The sequence below is a fragment of the Neltuma alba genome, unplaced genomic scaffold (genome assembly GCF_004799145.2).
Source record: "Neltuma alba isolate B1F8T4 unplaced genomic scaffold, ASM479914v2 tig00012729_pilon, whole genome shotgun sequence".
Lineage (NCBI taxonomy): Eukaryota > Viridiplantae > Streptophyta > Magnoliopsida > Fabales > Fabaceae > Neltuma > Neltuma alba.
This window is the reverse complement of record NW_021637150.1, coordinates 61,334-80,155: the sequence shown is the minus strand read 5'-3', so window position 1 is coordinate 80,155 and position 18,822 is coordinate 61,334. Positions and strand designations below refer to the sequence as shown.

The 18,822-nt window shown below is 34.3% G+C and overlaps 1 protein-coding gene across 1 annotated transcript; it reads left to right on the top strand.

Moving 5' to 3' along the window:
* The first annotated feature begins 2,036 nt into the window (after window positions 1–2,036).
* On the top strand, window positions 2,037–12,397 carry LOC114730376 (hevamine-A-like). Its single transcript, XM_028917436.1, has 2 exons — window positions 2,037–2,201; window positions 11,576–12,397. Exons 1-2 carry the CDS (start codon window positions 2,037–2,039, stop codon window positions 12,395–12,397), a joined length of 987 nt encoding a protein of 328 aa, XP_028773269.1.
* The last annotated feature ends 6,425 nt before the right edge of the window (window positions 12,398–18,822 follow it).

Below are 18,822 nucleotides of genomic sequence, written 5' to 3'. Positions count from 1 at the left end.
GTACTACTCTTGGAGCGTTCAATAATGTTGCCAAGATCTAATCAACCTCAAGAGTGCTGTGTTGCCTTTTATCGCTGTCCTATAGCTAGTGTGACTGCAACTTTTCTAGCTACCATCATGTATGGAATAAGCTGTGGGAGGCAAAGTGCCTTCGGTCCTTAAGTGACGACTTGATTATGCTCAAATTATCATTATGAATGCAACTTTAATCATATGTAGCATGTACCAGTCTTCTTTTATATATATAAATTTTTATTTAATTTTTTTTGGTTTCTCCTTCATTAAATTTAGATGTCAAAACTGAAAATAAAGGGAAAAATTTTTAAATGTAACAATTATTTAGTATTCACATGTATCCATACAATGACTGATACAGAAAGATGAAGCCAAAAGGGAAAAAAAAAAAAAAGTTCCATATGCATACTCATATCACACATAAATTTAATGTGCAGAAGGATGCTGCCAAAAAAAAAGGTTTCACATGCATCCTCATTGCTGTCACCTCACACATACATTTCCCAACCTATAGTGTATATTGATTGTCTTGCTTGGGTGCCTCAACATTTTTAAATGGTATTTACACGTTAGGCAGTCATGTTATTATATGTTATCCTTTGAATGAATGTATAGATATACAAAATTTAATTTAGCAAAATGATAAGGATGATGCTTCTCTCACACACATACACTTCGCAGGACCATGATAGAAATCTGAATTTTTATATTTTATAGAAATAACTATATATGACATATTTTTAAGAGATGAAAAAAATAATATGAAAATGAAATAATTATATAATCTATATAAAAATTAATTTAATGCTTCAACCTGATGAAGAAGAGAACACTATATATTAAAACCAAATATTATATATATTCCTCAAAATTAAAAAATTCGGGGTAACTATTCCTTTATTAATACTCGATGTGCGAAGCAATTATTAAAAATGTGATGTGATGGAAGGACTAGAGATAAACTTAATCAAAAAGGTATGCGATTATGACGTTTGAACTTTTAATATTCCATGATTAAAAATCACCTGTGTGTAGTACCATTATATTTCTTACATCATGAATTTAAACGTGCTAATGTGCTATACATATAATTCCATTTCTCCACACCATCATCAGCTGGCAATCGTGTCGTTTTCTTTTGTTTTATTAGAGATATAATTCCATTCTTTCCTTTTCCCTTCCCATTTTTTTTGCTCTTCCTCTTTTTCTAATCATAAAATCAATATTTAAATGGTTTAGATTTTATTTCCCTACAAATTAAAATGTTTTTTAATCTTTTTAATGCAACTATTCATATCAAATTTTAGTGGCATAAATTTAATTATTTATTTTTATTTTATAATTTAACATTTGGATAATAATTTGAATTATATGACACATTCATTACAAAATATGTGTACCGAATCGATGAGTAATGTTAAATTGGATGTAATGCTTGGCTCATCATCATTTAGCAAGTGCACCGCAAAAAGTGATCATTACACACATGATATCTTTTTTTTTTTGGAATTATTTTTGGTTCTCTTTAAATATGTCCTTAATTAAATAGAGATATTTTTTTAAAAGATCACTTCTTAAAGTTGAAAACACTTATAAAGTAGGAGAAGTTTTCTTAAAAAATATTGTAAAATATCGTAAAATTCCAAACTATATAGTATAAAAAAGAGACATAAACTTCTTGAAAAAAATGATGTATCTAGAAGCGTAGGAAGACCAAAGATGGACGATCGTGGTTACCTAGCTAGTGGTTACATAGCTTGGGGGGTCCTTGAGGAAAATGGCTACAAAATTCAACATTCACAGCACGTGCTACGTAAAAGTCTTAATATTCTTATAGGGAATAGGATCAATTTAGTTTAATTAATGATGCATTTCCTTGCTTCAACATGAGTTAAAAATAATAGAATTTGACGCTAATGACCCTAGCCCTAGCTAGCCCATTATTATAAATTGGCCGTTTTTGTTGTTCCTGCTAAAACAAGAAAGCACATTGCCTTTGGCTTCTCTCAACCTTTACTTTCATGTCTTCCAAAACACAAGCTCTAGTCCTCCTCCTTTCACCCTTATTGCTGCTCTCTCACTTGAGCTCATCCCAAGGCTGCCCAATTGTTACCTACTGGGGACAGAATGTGAATGAAGGAGAGTTGAGCACAGCATGCGACACCGGAAAGTATGAGATCATCAACATAGCATTCATGAACACATTCGGCAATGGGCAAACTCCAAATATAGACCTCTCAGGACATTGTTCTGGGTCTTGGGGTGTCCCTTGCACTAAATATGCCTCCCAAATAGCCTATTGCCAAGGCCTAGGCATCAAAATCTTCCTTCCTCTAGGAGGAGCCTTTGGTCAATATGGCCTTTCTTCAACTCAAGATGCCCAGGAGTTTGCACAACACTTCTGGACCTACTACCTCAGTTGGCCAAAGCCCAGGTCTCCCCGTAAACGTGACCTTAGATGGCATTGATTTTGACATCGAAGCTGGTTCAAACTTGTACTGGGATGTCCTTCTTAAAGATCTTTACACGTACAAGGAAGTAAATACCTTCTATTTATCAGCAGCGCCACAATGCCCAATCACTACTTAGACACCGCCATCAGAACTGGCCTGTTCGACTACACCTGGGTCCAGTTCTACAACAACCCTCCCTGCAAATACACAGATGATGGAGATACTCAGAAACTCATAAGTTCATGGAACCAGTGGACGACCGCCTTCAACGCCACCAAGTTCTATGTCGCCTCCCGGCGTCTCCCGCTGCAAACGGTAGTGCCGGTGGTTATGTCCCGATCGATGTGCTCAACAAGGAGATTCTTCCGCTGGTGGAAACCTCTCCCAAGTTTGGTGGGGTTATGTTATGGAGCAGGTACTACGATTATCTATCTGGGTACAGTGGTAAAATCAACTGTACTGCCTCTGCAGCTCTTAAGGTTGTCCGTGCGCCGTTGGTTGCCCTGATGAAATCTGCGTCGGAGGTTCTGTATTGCCTTTTATCGCAGTACTAGACTGTTACTCCAGCCTCTCTAGCCACTATGTCATGTATGGAATCAATTGTCAGAGGCTAGTGCGTTTCTTCCTTGTTAAGTGATGAAAGCCTGATTCTAGTCAGGTTATCATCGATAAGAAATAAAACCTTTAATCGAGTACGTGATACTGTTCTTTTAAGGTTTTACTAGTTTTTGTTTCTTGTTCATTTTGACAATGGTTGCGGTCGTATCCGTCTGGTGCGTGCAGCTGGCACAGCTAATTAAAACAAATCAACTTGTACCCATAACTCAGCGACGACATTACTTATTATTTAATTAATTAGGCCCCAGCCCGTTCTAATATTCTGGTACTAATATTAAAATACAAGCCAAGAATGTCTGGCTAGCTAGCTTCGCCTTTAACATGAGACACATATAAACGTCCTTCTACCTCGCGAGATTTTCTTCTATAGGGAATAGAATCAATCATAGGTTCTTTTGTCCATAGCTACGTTATAAGAAGTAAAATTTCAAGATAATACTCCTCTTACTTTGTGGAAAATATATCGACGTTAATGTGACCGCCGTCCAAGGCCATAGTTAGCTGGTGCTCCTTCGCTCACAACTTCTTCCTATTTTCCGATCATCTTTGGTGTTTTTCTTTTTTGGCTATGTCCATAAATTATTTTTATCAATAATGCAACCATATTCATATTTGTACTTCATAGTATTTATCTATATTTTTTCTTGATTAAAATATTTTAAATTTTAATATAGATTTGTATCTAAAAATGCGTGATGATCTATCATACCTTGAAAGAACATATTAAAACATTTTTCTGTTTTAGTTGATATTTGTTTTTTTTTGGTTAATGTCCATAATTTTTTTTGCCGATATATGGACAAATATTTCACATATTTGTACTTCAAATTATTTATTTATATTTTCTCTAAGGACATGCATGTGTTAAATTGTAGTTTAAATTTACCTTTAAAAACTGCTCGACGAGCATATATTTAGGAGAAGCTCAAAACCTTTTTCTTTTTTCATTGGTCTTTGACGATTTCTTAAATCCTCTCTCTCTCACACACAATTTGTTCATTCCAACGCTCTATATGAAAATTAATATTCCATTATGGCTTCATCTTTTCTTCTTGGTTTAAGATCTCAGCAGCCAGGCTTTAAAAGTACCAACGCGTGGTCGTATGCAAAAATAGTTTCAGACACTTACAATATGTGCTCCTTTTATCTATACATAGAGGCATATATATTCCGGACAACAAGATGGATCTTTTACAATGCTTTGAGGTACAATAGAACGTAGCTGTTTATTATTACTTACAATATTTTTCAGCTTTATATTAAAATATCCATAAGCCAATCCGCAGTTGCCATGCATAATATTTTTGTATATATTCTCGTTGCTAGAGACAATAAGTAAGAATCAAGAATCAACTAAGAGATAATTACAACTAAGATATGTACAAGGCATTTGCGTGCATCGTCACTCGTCATATTGTGGAAAAGAGGGGGAAAAAAAAGAAGGAAATTTGACGTGGAAAACCCTAGCCCTAGTCCATTATTTTCATATGTGAGAGTTCTCGTCGTTGCACTTTAATATTATTCTAAGATGCTTCCGACAAAATGGCCTAATTTTTCGACAAGGGAAATTATCAACTAGAAACAAACAAGTCGCATTAGAGGGGAATCGAAATTTCACCCTCGCAGTCGCATGGTCCCAGGATTAATGGCGACAAAGCCTCGCGTGTGACTCGAGGCGCCACGTATATAATTAATTAATTTGATATCTTTACATATCTCTCATGCCTACTTCACACAGTACCCAATTCTTTCTAATAACGGATCCAGTTTTAATACTATTTTTTGTCCTAATTATAAGATTTTATTTATAGATTATAAATGATCTCTTATAATTAAGGGTAAAAGTAATATATTAGATTGTGGTCAAGTTGTAACAACAGAAGATGGCCGAGCTTGTACGTCTACCTCTAGGCAAACTTTAATAGATAATAGAGTAAAACTACAGTTCCTTGACTATGACTAGTGGAATAAACCAATGATGACATCAATTTTTATGTTTATGATTTGAGTTGAGTGATTCCTATAATTTTTTGGGACAAAAAATTGTTATTTTATTGATATGAAAAATTATCACTCACAATAGTATTGAACTGTCAAGGGCCTCTTTTAAACTCGAGCTCGTCAAGGGCCAGTCCATTTGATGTATGTCTTAACCATTTTGATAATTATATTTGTCCATTTTTTTTAGCTAGTACATAAGTTGCGTTCTTTCACCCACTGTTTAGGCTATATTATTGGTGTGGTTTTCTGCTTTAATGACCCAAGCCCTAGTCCATTATTTTCATATGTACTGTGAAAATTCTCATAATGTATACTCTGTTTTTCTAAGATGCTTCCTATAAGATGACCACATTTTTTTGACAAAAGAGATTATTAACTAGAAAACAACCAAATCACTTCAGGCAGATACCGAAATTTCACGTACGACCGACGACTTTGTTCCCTATCTTGCTCTTAGCGTTTGACCCGTACGTGCCTGCCACTTGTATATAGATAATTAATTCGATAGCAAATCCTTGCATCTCCACCTAATCCCTCTACACAGACCCCAACTCCTGCTAATAATCTGATTTTAATATTAGATTTTGCTCAAGTCGTGACAACAGAAATAATGAAATACAGGCCAAGCTTGGACACGTCTATCTAGGGTATGCTTGGGATAGCAATGGCAGAAGTAATTTTTTTTTCAATTTGACTTTTACAGAAGTCAAATTGTGTAATGTAATTTATCTTTGGATTGGGTTTTGTGAAAAAGTCAGTCTAAAAAACTGAAACTTGTTTGGATGATAAATGTAAAAGTAAGTTTAGATGCAAAATGACTTAAAAGGATATGGATTTTATTAAATAGTACATATCTAATATTAGATATATATAATGTGACTATTTTAAAAGAGGTGAGGAAAATAAAATTATTAAAAGTAAAAAAATTTAATTTATTATTAGAAAGAAATTATATATATAATGTGACTATTTTAAAAGAGGTAAGGAAAATAAAATTATTAAAAGTAAACTCTCCAAATTAAATTTTATTAGTTAATTCTTTTCATATAATGTTTTTATAAACATAAAATTATTGAATTAAGTGGGACCATTTAAATACCCTTTTAATTTCTTTTTTCATCTTTATTTTTGTCTCTCTATGTTTCTCTCTCCATGTTGCGGCTAAGAAGCAAAAATTTTGAGCTCCTCATTCAATATGACTTTTCCATGAAAAGCTCATCTCTTCCACTGTGATCCCAAACAATAATTTTTAAGCTAAAGTGCGTTTCAGCCTTTAGATGGGCGTTTGGGATTAGAGTTGGTAACATGGGTTGTACCCGCAGGTCCAACCTGCCAACCCGCCAAACATAACGGGTTAATGTTGGCTAGAAGCTAATCCGCCAGTAAACGAGTCTTTTAAACCTGTCCTGTCAAGCTCGCAACCTGCCGCGAGTTAACCTCCCAACCCGCAGGCTAACCCATATTTATTTATTTATTTTTTCAAAATTTTTAATTATTATAATTATATTATTATATATTATATTCTATCTTTAAAAAAATACCTATATAATTTATTTGGTGCTTTCAATCAAATATTTCAAGGAAAAACAAAAATTTTATTATTATTTTTGGATATCATATAAGAAAAAAATACTAAAAAGTTAAAAAAATTCACACACAAAAAGTGTTGGTGGGTCCCATCTTAGCGGGTTAGGGTTGGTTAAAAGCCAACCCGCCTTCAAATGGGTTGCTTCAACCCAATCTATATAGATTTAACCCGCGACAAGCCAACTCACAACCCGCGGGTTAGCCCATATTGCTAGCCCTATTTGGGATGGTCTAACGTGTGACAACAATGTTTCTATCAAATCCCAAGTCCTCATAGCTAATAATACCGTGTTATTTCCAATATTGGATTATTTAAATTGGATGCACCTCAATATCAATAAGGGAATTACTACAGGGTCTCAAAAAAGTTAATTATAAAAAAATATTAATGATAAGTAAGCAGTTATCATTTTCTACATCAAAACTTGTTATTATAAGCTGCTATGCATTTATTTTGACTTTTTAATAATTATGTTATTTGCTTAGAACTCCATAGCAATTCTCTCAATATTAATTCATAGTAGGTTAATGACTCCATCTTTTTTTATTTTGAATTTTTATTCTATCGTAACCATGCTTTTGTGACCGCTAAATTTTTATTTTCAACATAAGCTTTGTGGCCGTTATATATTCCATCACTGATTTTCCAAGAAGCTTCGCAGCCATATTAGATTATATTAGACTAAAATGAGTGATCACGAAGCTGCAATGATCTTACCTTTACGTGGTATATATATTTAATCTGTAAGTTAAAGTTTCACTTTAAATAAATTATAATTTATGAGAATCATGTTTACATTTGTAGAGACTTAATAGGAGTAGAGTAATATTTGGGAGACTCACGTTTTCATGAAAGTAATAATGAAAATGACTTGGAAAGTTCACAGACTTCAAAAGCTGAAGATCGTTCGTTGACAAAAAAAAAAAACTGAAGATCATTGCTATCATTAATTTAACGTACTTAAAATGTTATGAGTTGTTTAGATTAACTTTTTAAAAATAATTTTACAGTATACAAAATAAGTATATGAAAAAAATTATCTCAACTCACGTGAAAATATATTTTTTTAGAGTGTTTTTGATATGTAATGACATCACTGTAGACTTGAAAAGTTGTGATTTTGCTATAAACTTTTTAATGGTCCAGTTTCACTTGGACAAATTATGCGTTTATTACATGTTACAAACACGATGTAGACTTTATTGGACTGTGTACAACTTTATTTTATTTTTAAGCATTTTTTAAAGTTATCATCTCTTTTATGCGTCGCATGAGAAAAGGAAGAATCCAGTTGTGACTGAAAATAAGTTAATCACTCAACTTTTTGCATTTTCAAACAGATCCTAATGGAATCACAAGTTCTTCTATAGTGCATTCATCACTGAGCAATATAATGTAATGAGGGTTTGGGTCTGAAATTAATGGTTTGAAAATATGCTGGCCTATTCAGTTCAAAAGCTTATATGATTGGACATCCTAAAGGACTCACTTGTGGCTGGGTTGCCCAATTTTCCATTGGGCCAAAGAGTATTAACCAAAAGCCCAATAATAAAAAAGGTCCTTCCCTAGAGACTAGAGTGAGTTTTTTTATACCAAATAACGCCCATAACGCCTGGATTTAGAACCGTCAAATCATTCCATTAATTTCAACTCACTTCAATTTGCAGCAACCCCCGCCCCCCGTCAACGAGGGGCTGCAACATCCATAGAGTGAATTTTTTATACTACATCTGCTACTAAATATAAAATTTAATTTTTTTATAGTATTGAATATTTCATTCTATAGCATAAGAAATATATTTATGTCTTTTTATCAAATTTCACTGTCATTTTAATTCTCATTCTTATAAAAAAAATATGTCACCAACTCCTTAAGAGCTTATAATATATGCGCCCTGCATGAAGTTGAGAGAATATAATCAAAATTCAAAAGAAAGGGAATTAAGTATTGTCGGAGACTTCTCATTATTATTATTATTATTTTTACATTTTTCAATGAAAATGTGAGGAAAAAGTATATTTCGATTTAGATACAAAATATAAATTAAAAAGTAAAGATGAATTCGGCACTCTTATTTTATTTTTTATGTGCATCCAGTATCCTGATCCTGACCTCTTCTTCTTCTTTTTTAGTGCACATCAAATACTTTAATCTTATATTCTAATCTTTAGGATGCTAGACATAACTAAAAAAATAATATAAAGTATTAGATCTACCGTTAAATGAATAAAATAGATTATATTTACAAGAATATCAACGTTTAAATATATTTTTTTATATGATTCTGTTTTTCACATACAGATGTAAAAAAGAAGCCCGTTTTCATTTACTGGGAAACGAACACCTCTGCCTCAATCATGAATGTACTATTAATTACTTGGCGGACAGGAAAAAGAAAACCGACGACGATATGTACTATTATTGTCATAACATGGGGTCACTATTTTATCGACTGAAATATCATGTGGTCACCCCATCATATATATTAAAAAAAAAAAAAAGCTTTGACAAGTTTTTGATGAATTACTATGTTCCCATTGTTAGGATTAAAGGGAAAGAAATATTAACTACGAATAAATATAGTGACCTTAATTTCATTAATCATCTACAAATTAATAATGACTTCTCTCTCTTCTTTACAAGTTACACTGTTCCCAGTCTGTAGTAACAAATAATGAAAAGAACCTAGTACATAAAAATACATTATATATACAAATTAAACTATCCTTAACAAAGAACTGACTATAGGAGTGTTTAGATAGAATCAAAATCATGATTTTAAAAATACTTTTATAATATCTAAAATAAATATGTGAAAGAGATTATATCAATTTATGAAAAAAATACTTCTAAAAAATAATTTTTATGATGCCCAAACACTCCGGCACCAAAATGTACTCATAGGATGTTTTTTTCCCCCCTGAAAAATCGAATCTTCCCACGTCAAAACATATGCATTGTCTATTCGATCGCCACGTCAAAGTAATAAGATAATCTTATCTCTTGCGCCTGGCGAATGTACCACCACATGTGGACGAACTACATTAAAGCAAATGAATTAAAGGCATGCGATTGTTAGAAACTTCCAAAACAATACCTTAAACGTGAATCCAGATTAATATCACGTGCGCATGTCTATAATCTACCTATTTTTTGCTTCATGGTCCTCGAATCATCACAAAAATTAGTCCCCCCCCCCCCCAAAGAAAAAGCCCCACCCGTTGTCACTGCAAACCTTCATCATTATTCATTAGATTTGTAGTGAATGGTCTGGGCGGATTTAATATTTTATTCTCCTTAAAGCACATCTCTCTTTCTCATTTGTACCCTCGAATAAGTGAATAGAAGCCGGTTTAAGATATTATCTCCTGTCTTAAATATAAGATTTTATTTATAGACTATAAATAAAGTCTTATATTTAGGATAGAAAGTAGTATTGTTGAAATTTAATCCAAAAAGCTAGTTAGATTTGAATTATTCGCTATATAGATTCTATATGTATATAGACGTCGATGGTTGAGTTAACTTGTTGGGAGGCGTATTGGAGACCAATCTTTCATCGGAAGCAGTGACTAATAAGAATCATGACCTTTATAATTAACGCACGTGCTATGGAAAAATGCAGGGGATTGAAGTAATGGGTGTATGAATAGGATAAGAAAGAAACTAGCTAGCTCAGCTGTTATGGGCCTTAAAAGAATAATAATGCACCGCCAAATTGATGTAATCATATATTGATATATATATATTACACAAATAATCTATATACATATATATCATATTATTTTTTGTCCAAATATTTCAAAGTATAAATATCTAAATTTTAAATATTTAATTTGACAAGAAGATAAGGTTGACGCTGCTCTTACACCTTGGTGTTCCCGTCACGTTGCTTCGCAGGACCACTGCTAACAATTTGAAATTTTTATGTTTATAAGCATAAAAATATGTAGACACATTTTTAAAAGATAAAAAATAGAAATAAAAAAATAAAATAAGAATTTTATGCATGAGTTTGTATTCTTCTTAATTAGAGATAAGTAAGAATCAATTAACTACTGGCACAAGTCCAGATGTTTGTGCCAAGATCGAGTCCAGATGTTTGTGCTATCATATTAATTGATATGAAGTAAAAATCAATTATAGGAAATTAGAACTTTGAAACAAGTGATTCTGCATGATGCCCGGTTCTCTTAACAAATACCAGGACACTTGTCTCCAAGAGCTCAATTATGGACGTACGATGTTGGTTGGTGGCGTCGTCCTAGAATCAGTGGCTACGAAATTTGACTTTCAAAACACGTGCTGCCAGGCTGTCTTATTCGATATTAATTAATTGATTGATTCTTGGGAAAATTGAATGAGAAATTTGGGAAGAAGAAGGACCAAAACTTGAAAATCCTCATTACAGACTCCAAAATTTGCGATTGACCTTCAGGAAATTTTTAAAAATCTATAGTAATAGTTCTTGAAACTGGATTGCAGATCTGCATGCACCTTCAAGGACCTTCAATATTTGATATATACTTCCTCCCAATTTTCTCACCCATTTGTTGCTTATGGACAGCTACAACTTGATATATATATATATATATATCCTTGCCTCAAATGAGTTAAAAATAATAGAATTTGACGCTACTGCCCCTGACCCTAGCCCATTATAAATTGGCTGTTTCTCTTGCTCTTGCAGTAAACAAGAAAGCATTGCCTTTTTCTTCTCTCAACCTTACCTCCATGGCTTCCAAAACACAAGCTTTGGTCCTTCTCCTTTGGCCCTTCTTGCTCCTCTCTCATTTGAGCTCATCCCAAAGCTGCCCAATTGTCACCTATTGGGGCCAGAATGGGAATGAAGGAGAGTTGGATGCAGCATGCCAAACCAAAAAGTATGAGATAATCAACATAGCATTCATGAACACATTCGGCAATGGCCAAACTCCAGACATAAACCTAGCAGGACACTGTTCTGCGTCTTGGGGTGTCCCTTGCACTAAATATGCCCCCCAAATAGCCACTTGCCAAGGCCTAGGCGTCAAAATCTTCCTTTCTCTCGGAGGAGCTTCTGGCTCCTACTCCCTTTCTTCAGCTGAAGAAGCCAAACAATTTGCTTCCTACTTGTGGACCTACTACCTCAGTGGCCAAAGCCCAGGTCTCCTCGGACTAGTGGCCTTAGATGGCATTGATTTTGACATCGAAGGAGGTACAAACTTGTACTGGGATGTCCTTCTTAAAGAGCTTCACGCATACACCCAACAAAAGAAGTTTTACTTGTCAGCAGCACCACAATGTCCAATCCCAGATTACTACTTAAACACAGCCATTACCACTGGCCTCTTCGACTACATCTGGGTCCAGTTCTACAACAACCCACCCTGCGAATACACTGATGATGGAGATACTCAGAAACTTATCAATTCATGGAACCAGTGGACCACCACATACACCGCCACCAAGTTCTATGTCGGCCTCCCGGCGTCTCCCGCTGCAAATGGTAGTGCCGGTGGTTATGTGCCGATCGATGTGCTCAACAAGGAGATTCTTCCGCAGGTAGAAACCTCTCCCAAGTTTGGTGGGGTTATGTTATGGAGCAGGTACTACGATTATCTATCCGGGTACAGTGGTAAAATCAACTGTACTGCCCCTGCAGCTCTTAAGGTTGTCCGTGCGCCGTTGGTTGCCATGATGAAATCTGCCTCCGACGTTCTGTATCGCGTTTTATCTTAGTACTAGTGTGCGACTGCAACCTCTCTAGCTACTGTCGTGTATGGAATAAGTTGTGTGGAAGGCTAGTGCCTTTGATCCTTAAGTGACAACGTGATCCTACACAGTTTGTCATCCATAAATAAAAGTTTAATCGATCGAGTGGTTCGTATGATTTTTTTTTTTTTTTGCCCAAGATGTTAAGATTTGACTTGAGTGCTTTATTAAAAGGTATTGAAAGCTAGATCGGCCTCTGAATCGGTGGAAGCAGTGGGTAAAGAGCCAGTGGATAAGACCGGACTTAAAACGGGGTCAAACCGGCGGTGAGGAATAAAAAAAATTAAAAATTAATTTAAATTCTAATCATACCACCCAAAAGACTAAATATTAATTTAATATCTTAAATCTTTAACAAAATAATCATATACTTACATTGTCTTTCCACTTTTCTTACAATTCTCTTGATAAATTTACATCACAATATCATATTATTAAAATCACTAAATATTTATTTGAGGAAAATATCAAGATAGATTTATGACAACAAAATATTTCTATCTACAATCCTTTAGTCACTAAATAATGCTCCTCTAGTCCTACTTATAGGACAGAGAAAGAAGATTTTTTTGAGTCCTATTTATAAGTCATTTCATTAAATTTTCAATGTGAATGTACTATTTTGTCCTTCATTTATTATGGTATTGTTAGTTATCTTTTTTGAAAGGTGTACATATTAAATATGAGTAAAGTTAGAAAATTGTTATATTTTAATAGAGAATTAATATATGTTAAAGTTTTTCTTGGTCTGTATGAAATACGTTAAAATTGTCTTATAAATAGGACCAGAGAAGTAATATTTTTAGCATTAAAATAACTTTTAAAAAAAAGCGCACACACAACTGGGTTAACCCACCAAATCGGTCGGGTTAACTGGGTTTCTCCTCAGTTGCAACGGGTCATATTGGTCGACTAACCTACCAGTTTTTGTGACTGACTGGACCGGTCAGGTGACCGTTGGCCAATTTCCCGTCTAACCTGGCTTGTCCGGTCGGGAATAGCACCTCTTCACACACTTTCACCATCATCTTCTTCCTCAAACCCATCTTCTTTCTTTTCTCTTTTCTCACACGCAAAGTATCTTGCATATGCTTGAGTGCTTTTGGTTGTGAAAGCCCATCTATTACAGTATTAAGTGGTTTTCCTCCTTTCAGCGTGACTGCTTGCAAACCGGTGAATATTGCAGGAGGCTAGATGAAAGCCAAAAGTCTCAGGCCTTGCTTTATTGGTGGAATGAACAGAGAGGGATGGGGAACAGGAAGGAGAGACAATAGACCTGAGGGGAAAATGGGATGCTGAAAACGGGCAAGGAGAGATGCATAAAAAAGAGAGTTGAAAAATTAAAAAAAAAAAAGGAGCTTTTTTAAAAATTTATTAAAATATTATAAATCTGACAATTCACACATAAGCTGCTAGGTAGGTTTAAATTTGTCCAATTGGAATGTTTTTATCGGTTAGTGTACAGGTGAGCTGGTAACCAGTACCTAAGAATTCCTCAACTTATTCGCGATATGCATTATCTATTTGCCACGTACGCGCCCAGCAAGTGCAAAACTTGTGGTCCGGGGGAATTGATGAACGAAGCAATATCCAAAGGATATCACTTTCGTAAACCAGCTGGCAATAAGACAAAAGCAATTATTAGAAACTATCAAAATAGTACGTTAAAGGTACACCGAATTATCACGTTCTCATCGCTCGTTGTTGCTTTATGGTCCTAGAATAGTGTCGACAAAAAAGTTCTTCCCCCCGACACACTATTTTCACTGTAGATCTAGATTGTTGGATTTCTAGTAAATGGATGAGATTAATATATATTGCCTCATGTCTTTCGTATAAAAAGATAATTGACTAATTTGAATATATTAAGAAGGTTTATTAAGTTAGTTATTTGTAATAAATAGATGTTTTTTTTAAATATCCTTACTAATCAAGTGTATTAGTTTTGATATTTAATGAAACTTTTAACATATACAACTATTACAAGAGTTATCTTAAAAAAATGAATAAACATGAGAGATAAAGTTAATTGGGATATTATATTTATGACCAATGCAAATTGAAAATCAAACCAGCTCTAATATTAAAGACCAAAGGTAGCATTATATAAAGAAATATTATCTCCGGTCCTAATTATAAGAACTAGTTAACTAATTTGAGAAAATTAAGGAAAAAAATCGAATTAGTTATTTCTAATAAATATGTGTTGTCTTTCCTAAAATATCCTTACTAATTAAGTGTGTTGGTTAGAATTATCATTATTAGAAGGACTACCTTGAAAAAAAATGTATAAATATGAAAGATAAAATAGATTGAGATCTTATATTTAGAACCAAAATAAAAGTTAAACAAGGTCTTATATTAAAAATCGGAGATAGTAGTTACATTTGAATTGCCAACTGCAAATTTGATGGTTGACTTGCGATGAATGTGAAGTGAATGGAAATCGCAGTTGAGACAATCAGTGACTAATTAAGCTTCGTCCTTCGTAACGAAGAGCTATAAATAGATCTTTTATTCCTCAAGATTTTCTCGCATAGGATTCGGATCAATCTAGCTACTAGAAAGCATACCAGGAAACGTTGTCTTAAATGGCATGGATTTTGACATTGAAAGCAGTGAAAACTTGTACTATATGTGATGTTCTCGTGAAAGAGCTTTAGGCATACAGCCGAAATAAGACTGTAACACCGGCCGGAGTGTATGGGCTTAGGAAATGGAGGCCCATCGTATATGCATAGGCCCGAAACATTGCGTAGAAGCATGAGGATGCGGAAGAAAACGTGGAAGTTGCGTGCATTGGAGGGGGCAGAATAATATATGGAGGTCAGAAACGGTTAGACGTGTGTGGAATGATTTTGGGATCCTTTCTCTCTCACAGCTTTTTCTGTACTCTCTCTCCCCCCCCTTCTCTCTCTGTCTAAGCTTCTGCATCATCTGAGATTATATTTCCGCATATTACATACCTTACGTTCTCCCATGCGTATGCTCTGTAATCTCATATGAGTACTTAATAATACATTCAGAGCTGGAACTGATTAAATTGTGAGTGTTGTTGAAGTACTAACGTTACAAAGACTCACCTATCAGCGGCACCACATTGTGACCACATTCTGAAATATTTAGAACTCTGAATAATTATGGGTGAGATTATAAGCACGCTACTAATTAGCTAGGAGGCAATAAATCTCTAGGTTATAATTTAGAAGATTCCTTCAATAGTTCACATTGTAATGCCTTTTCAAGCCTCATAAAACTACATCATAATTACCTCAGATATGCATCAGTTTTCTATTTGCCGCGTTAAATATTACGCACAGAAGGTACAGACATATGGAAACCATGCAAGATCCAACCAATTGATTCTTCTTTGAAAAGCATTGCTACCTGCAAATGCAGTATAACAAGAAGCAATTATTATGGGGAAAAAAAACCAATTTACACTAATGAGAGCAACCGAATTAAACATCGCAAGCATCCAGGCATGGTCCTCTAGCCTGTTGCTGTTGTGTTCCCAGAGCCAATTAATGACTGCAAAAATTCAACTTTAACACGCGTCACATGTAAATCTTCTATCTCATGCGATACTCTCTTATGATATAGGGAATATGATCAATCTAGCCACCACGTATCCGAAGGTTCTTTTGTCACAGCTAAAACTGAAAATTAAAACATGGAAAAGAACTTGTTTGATGTTAAATGACCCGAGCCCTAGCTCTTTATAAATAGGTTGTTTCTGTTGCTTGTTCTAAACAAAAAAAAAAAAAAACCATTATCTTTGCTCCAATCAGTCCGCCATGGTTTCCAATATACAAGGTTGCTTCCTTCTCCTTCTGTCCTTACTGCTGTCTCACTTCAGCTCTGCCAAGGAACTAGGAATGGTCACGTACTGGGGCCAGAATGTGCGTGAAGGAGAGTTGGATGAAGCATGTGCCACCGGGAATTACGAGATAGTAAACATAGCATTCCTCAGCATCTTCGGCAATGGACAAACTCCAGACATAAACCTGTCTAGACATTGTTCTGAATCCTGAGGTGTCCCTTGCGCTAAATTTGAGAGCTTGCCCAATTCCTTGGGAATACTTCCAACAAAATTAGAATAAGTGAGGCTGAGATACCTTAAGTTGGTGAGGGACTCTGTGGACTGAGGGATGTCACATGGATAGAAACAATTGTGACAGAGATCCAAATGTTTCAGATCATGCAAATCACTAAACAAAGTAATGTTAATGGTACCAGCCATATAAAGTGGACCTGAAGCATGGAGATCAAGGATTTGAATGTGACCTGTTTGGTTGCTGCAATGAATTCCTTTCCAGTTATAACAATCTTCATCATCCCCGTCCCTCCATGTCGACAGCATACCAGAGTCAGCATAGATGCCTTCTCTGAACAACAGAAGAGCTTTCCTCTCTTTCTCGATGCACTTCTTCAATGCTTCACCATCAGTGGCCAAACTGAGTTTTCTATGCAGCAACAACAGCAATGCCAATAATGCATAACAAAATTTGAACAAACACCTCATCACAGCAACGAAATAGCTTTGATACAAGTTCAAAAGCGAAACAACTAGAGAGGATTAAAATACACAGTTCTTGGATAACTGTGGGTTCTTTTGTTTATTTTTCTCACTGCATGAGATGTTGTGAGGCACAGAAAATAGATCGTCGAATTTATAGAGTTCATTGTGGGGCTATACTTGACGGATCACTTGTACATTTTTCTGATGAAGACAATTCATCAGAAGAATAAATATGGAGAGAACACGTTATTTCAACTCACTTCAATTTTCAGCACCCCCGGCCAGCGAGCGGGCTTCAGCATCCATAGATTGGGTTTTTTTATACTACATCAGCTACTAAATATAAAATTTATTTTTATAGTATTGGATATTTCATTCTATAACATAACTAATATAGTTATGTCTTTTTATCAAATTTTACTGTCATTTTAATTCTCATTCTTATAAAAAAATATGTCACCAACTCCTTAAGAGCTTATAATATCTGTGCCCTGCATTAAGTTGAGAGAATATCATCAAAATTCAAAAGAAAGGGAATTGAGTTTTGTCGGAGACTTCTCATTAATTTTTTTTTTTTTACATTTTTCAATGAAAATTTGGGGAAAAAAGTATATTTCTATGTAGATACAAAATATAAATTAAAACGTAAATATGAATTCAGCACTCTTATTTTATTTTTCATATGCATCAAGTATCGTGATCCTGACGTCCTCTTTTTTTTTTGGTACATCAAATACTTTATCTTGTATTCTAATCTTTAGGATGCTAGATATAATAAAAAAAATAATATAAAGTATTAGATCTACCGTTAAATGAATAAAATAGATTAGATTTACAATAATATCAACGTTTAAATATATTTTTTAATGTGATTCTCTTTTTCACATACGGACGTAAAAAGAAGCCCGTTTTCATTTACTGGGAAACGAACACTTTTGCCTCAATCACGAACGTACTATTAATTACTTGGCGGACAGGAAAAAGAAAACCGACAATGCTGTGTACTCTTATTGTCATAACATGTGGTCACTATTTTATCGACTGAAATATCATGTGGTCACCCTATCATAACATAAAAAGCTTAGACAAGTTTTTGATGAATTATTATGTTCTCATGGTTAGGATTTAGGAGGATTAAAGGGAAAGAGATATTAACTACAAATAAATATAGTGACCTTAATTTCATTAATCATCTACAAATAATGACTTCTCGCTCTTCTTTACAAGCTTTTTTTTTTTTTTGATCTGAGCTCTTCTTTACAAGCTAAGCTGTTCCCAATCTGTAGTAACAAATAATGAAAAGAACCTAGTACATAGAAAACATTATATATACAAATTAAACTATCTTTAACAAAAAACTGACTATGGAGGTGTTTAGATAATATCAAAATCATGATTTTAAAAATACTTTTAGAATATATAAAGTAAATATGTGAAGCAAATATGTGATGAAAATTATCTCAATTTACAAAAAAAAAATACTTTTAAAAAATAGTTTTTATCGTATCCAAACATCCCACTAAAAGGCACCAAAATGTAATCATAGGATCCCCCCCCCTTCCCACATAAAAACATATGCATTGTCTATTCGCCACGTCAAAGTAATAAGATGATCTTATCTCGTGCGCCTGGCGAAAGTACAACCACATGGGGACGAACTACATTAAAGTAAATTAATTAAAGGCATGCAATTATTAGAAACTTCCAAAACAAAACCTTAAACGTGAATTCAGATTAATGTCCCGTGCCCATGTCCATAATCTACCTATTTGTTGTTTCATGGTCCTCGAATCATCACAAAAAATTAGCCCCCCCCCCAAAAAAAAAAACAATACTTCCCACCCATTGTCACCGCAAACCTCCATCATTA

Excerpts from the sequence above, each read along its gene's own strand:
- LOC114730376 (XM_028917436.1), top strand. The coding sequence starts at position 2,037 with ATGTCTTCCAAAACACAAGCTCTAGTCCTCCTCCTTTCACCCTTATTG. Across the intron at positions 2,202-11,575 it reads GAAAGTATGAGATCATCAAC|ATAGCATTCATGAACACATT; the intron begins ATAGCATTCATG and ends GAGATAATCAAC.